Here is a 3,415-nt window from a genome sequence, read left to right as displayed (position 1 = left end):
TAATCATAACCCTAACAAAAATAAAAAATTCTAAACGTAGGAGAGAGAGTGTGTGAAAACACGTCCAACTGGGCGCGTTTTCTGCATTGTTGGCAGGAAAGCATGCCGAACTAGACGCGTTTTCATACACTCTTTCCAAACCTATTTCCCTAAATTAAAAAAAAAACAGCTTAAAAGATCAAATAAAAAAACTCGACATATAAGACTAATTTAGCCTTATAGTGCTTTCCTTAATTGTAAATTTAAATTACTGTTATGAATGCTATTAAGTGGATGTTCAACTTTTAATCTTCTTTTATCTTTCACCTTTCATCTTCTTGTAACTCCTTTCTTATTTATGTATTAAAAATGATAAGTCTAATCTTCTTATATATATATATAGGAGTATATTACTTGTAATGATGATAGAAAAGAAGTGAAATGCAATAAAACCCATCTTATTCTCATCATTATTCTTGTGTTCTTTTATTATTATTACTATTATATTCTCAATTCTTAATTGCACAATTTGTGATTTCTAGAAGCAAATGACAGATTTTATTATACTTTTGTACTGAAGACCGAGAATTGATTAAAAAAAGGGGTACGTCTTGTAAACATCAAACCCAATGAATTACATGCTAACATCATTGGTTATGCAATAATTAATTACCAATTGATCCAGATTGTTTAATAATATTGTATCATATTTTATATTTATATATGAATTTTTGCTAATTTTACTGTAACAATTTTAAAACATCCATAATGTTCACATTAATTTTTTTGATTATATTTATGCCGTGTTTAATATTTCACATATGAATGTTTATCCCTTTTAGGTGGATGATAGAATCAACCTATCTAGAAGATTATTTAATATTTGCAGCTCATGACTGCAATGTGTATATATATATATATATATTATTTTACACATCATGACTTGTATAAGTCAACTAAGCTCATCTTCCCTTGGCCAAGAAGCTAAACGTTTGAAATTATTAATGCCTTCAAATTATTAAATGTTGACAAATTTTTATTATTAAAGTAGATTATGATGGTAAAAATATTATAATATAAAAATACTTTTATTAAAAATATAAAATAAATATATTTATGAAATATTTGTTATTAAAAACAAATCAACTTTTGTTGAAATGAAAATTTAAGATATCAAATATTATACTACCTTAAGATTAAATTTTATTATGTGGATTTTATTTATTTATTGCATAAAATATAAAATTACAAAAATATTTTTATGGATATAATTTAAGATATCAAATATTATAGTGCTTTAAGATTAAATACGAGGATAAATGTCCTCATCGCTAACGCCCTTCTACACTTACAAAGAATATCAATGTCAACAAACTAAAACTCAATCTACGATTTAAAGTTTTTAAGTATAACTGTATTTTAAAATACAAATATAATATACTAAAAATAATATTATGTAAAAATTATTCAAAAAAACACAAACAAATTTAAATTTATATAACGTTTTAAATAAGATTAATAAATAAAATTAAGGCATAATGTTTTTGTTCGCCTCAATTTTATAAAAAGATTATTTTAACCTTCAATTTAATTGTTTGTTTCTTTTAGTCTTTTAACTTGTATTGTTTATTAAATCACCTTAAAATAAATGAAAATGTTAAAATTTGTTAACTCTCTTGATATGACATACGCGTAGGTTGCCATTTGTATGTCCGTTAGCATTTAATTAATTTTTTAAATTTAAAAATTAATTAATTGCTAATATGGTATCTACATGGTAATCCATGTTAACTTTTCTATCTTTTGAGTGATTTGATAAGTAATGCAAGTTTAAAATTAAAATTAAAAATATAAAATAATAATTTTGATAAAATTGAAGGAGAAAATAAATCATTATATCAAAAGTAAAACGAAACAAGGGAAGCTGTTTTAATATTTTCATTTATGAAACTTTAATTATGACATAAAAATCATAAAAAAAATCTGATTTTTATTTTCTTATAACATCTAATATTTAATATTGGATAATTACATTGATTGTAATTAAATTAAAAATTACCTCTTTACCGAATTGGAATTTGAAATATTAGTTGAAGAGATACGGAGTTTCTTCTAGACTCCATCATTAATTTCATCTTCAAGTCAAACAAATCACCGAGTGGAAGCTTCTATTAGTAATTTTATTTATTTATTTGCGTTTTGGTTTCGTTTTTCCAACCATACACTTGACCAAGTAGCCTAGATTTGATCTTTTATAAGTTATATAATTCTGTCAATTTCCCTGTTAGAATCAGAAACAAAATTTCATCCTGAAATTCTTGCAAGTTATTTTTTTCCTAAGATGATTTATCCTTTTCTTTGTGGTACTCTCCATCACCAACAAGAAGATGATGGAATCTGGTCTAGCAGCCCTGTTTGTTCACCGAGAAAATCAAAAAGAAAGAAAGACACCAAGAACCCCTACTCAACACGGGGGCTTGACCAATTTTCTGCACTTTTAGCAGAACTTGAAGAGAAAAGGCAAAAAATTTACTCACAAACGGGATCACAAAGCATGGTTCGATTCGTCTATAAGAACTCAAACGACTGTGTCCCAGTTGTGGTAAATCTGAAAGACAAGAAAGAAGAGAAAACCAAACCAGAAAACACCAAAGAAAGGTATGTTTCCGAACCCATTAATAAGCTTCAAACCCCATCAGGATCTGATAAAAACATGGATATGAAAGTGAAGAAGAGATTTTCATGGAATAGTGCTCTGAGAAAGCCTTCTCATTACATCCCAGCAATTATAATATTGATTTTGTTGATTTTGGTGTTTTTCGGAAGATCAGTTGCAATATTAGGTACTTGTATTGGATGGTATGTAGTTCCTACAATCAATGGGGAAGGATCAAATTTAAGAACATCAATGAAAAAGAAAGATTATGGGAGAAGACAGAGTGGAAATAAATTGGTTGGTGGGAAACTATCCTTCCAAAAGAGTTAAAAAGAATTGGGTTTACCTCTGCATCACAGGATCTGATGTAATCATTTCATTTGTATTTTAATGTAAAATACAGTTTGTTGTATTATACGAGTTTTGAGAGGAAATCTGAGTTAAGTTGCCTTGTAATTGTATAATTTCTAGTGGAAATGGTTTTGATATTAGAATTAATGTAGACACGAAGATTGCATGGATAGCATAACCTTTTTGCTAACCACTCACTATTCAAGTTTCGGACAATTCATTGTTTCCAAATCCAAATAAACGTTTTATTTCAATGGTTTTAGCTCAAAAACCTTCAAACAATCGAGCTTCCTTTGGTAGGTTAGATTTTTTAAGTTGAAATTCTACTAAAATTTGATTAATTAATTTTAATTTCTTAAGGACTAAATCTACAACTTATACAATATATGGACCAATAGTAGAATTTTAATTTAAATAGACTCATGCCGA

The 3,415-nt window shown here is 26.9% G+C and overlaps 1 protein-coding gene across 1 annotated transcript; it reads left to right on the top strand.

Moving 5' to 3' along the window:
• The first annotated feature begins 2,157 nt into the window (after nt 1–2,157).
• LOC108463194 (uncharacterized) lies at nt 2,158–3,129 on the top strand. Its single transcript, XM_017763135.2, has one exon. The coding sequence runs from the start codon at nt 2,321–2,323 to the stop codon at nt 2,963–2,965; it is 645 nt and encodes a 214-aa protein (XP_017618624.1). The 5' UTR covers nt 2,158–2,320; the 3' UTR covers nt 2,966–3,129.
• The last annotated feature ends 286 nt before the right edge of the window (nt 3,130–3,415 follow it).

This window comes from Gossypium arboreum, chromosome 13, assembly GCF_025698485.1.
Source record: "Gossypium arboreum isolate Shixiya-1 chromosome 13, ASM2569848v2, whole genome shotgun sequence".
NCBI classification, from domain to species: Eukaryota; Viridiplantae; Streptophyta; class Magnoliopsida; order Malvales; family Malvaceae; genus Gossypium; species Gossypium arboreum.
Note: the sequence above shows the minus strand (reverse complement) of the source record. Positions and strands in the feature narration are given on the sequence as shown.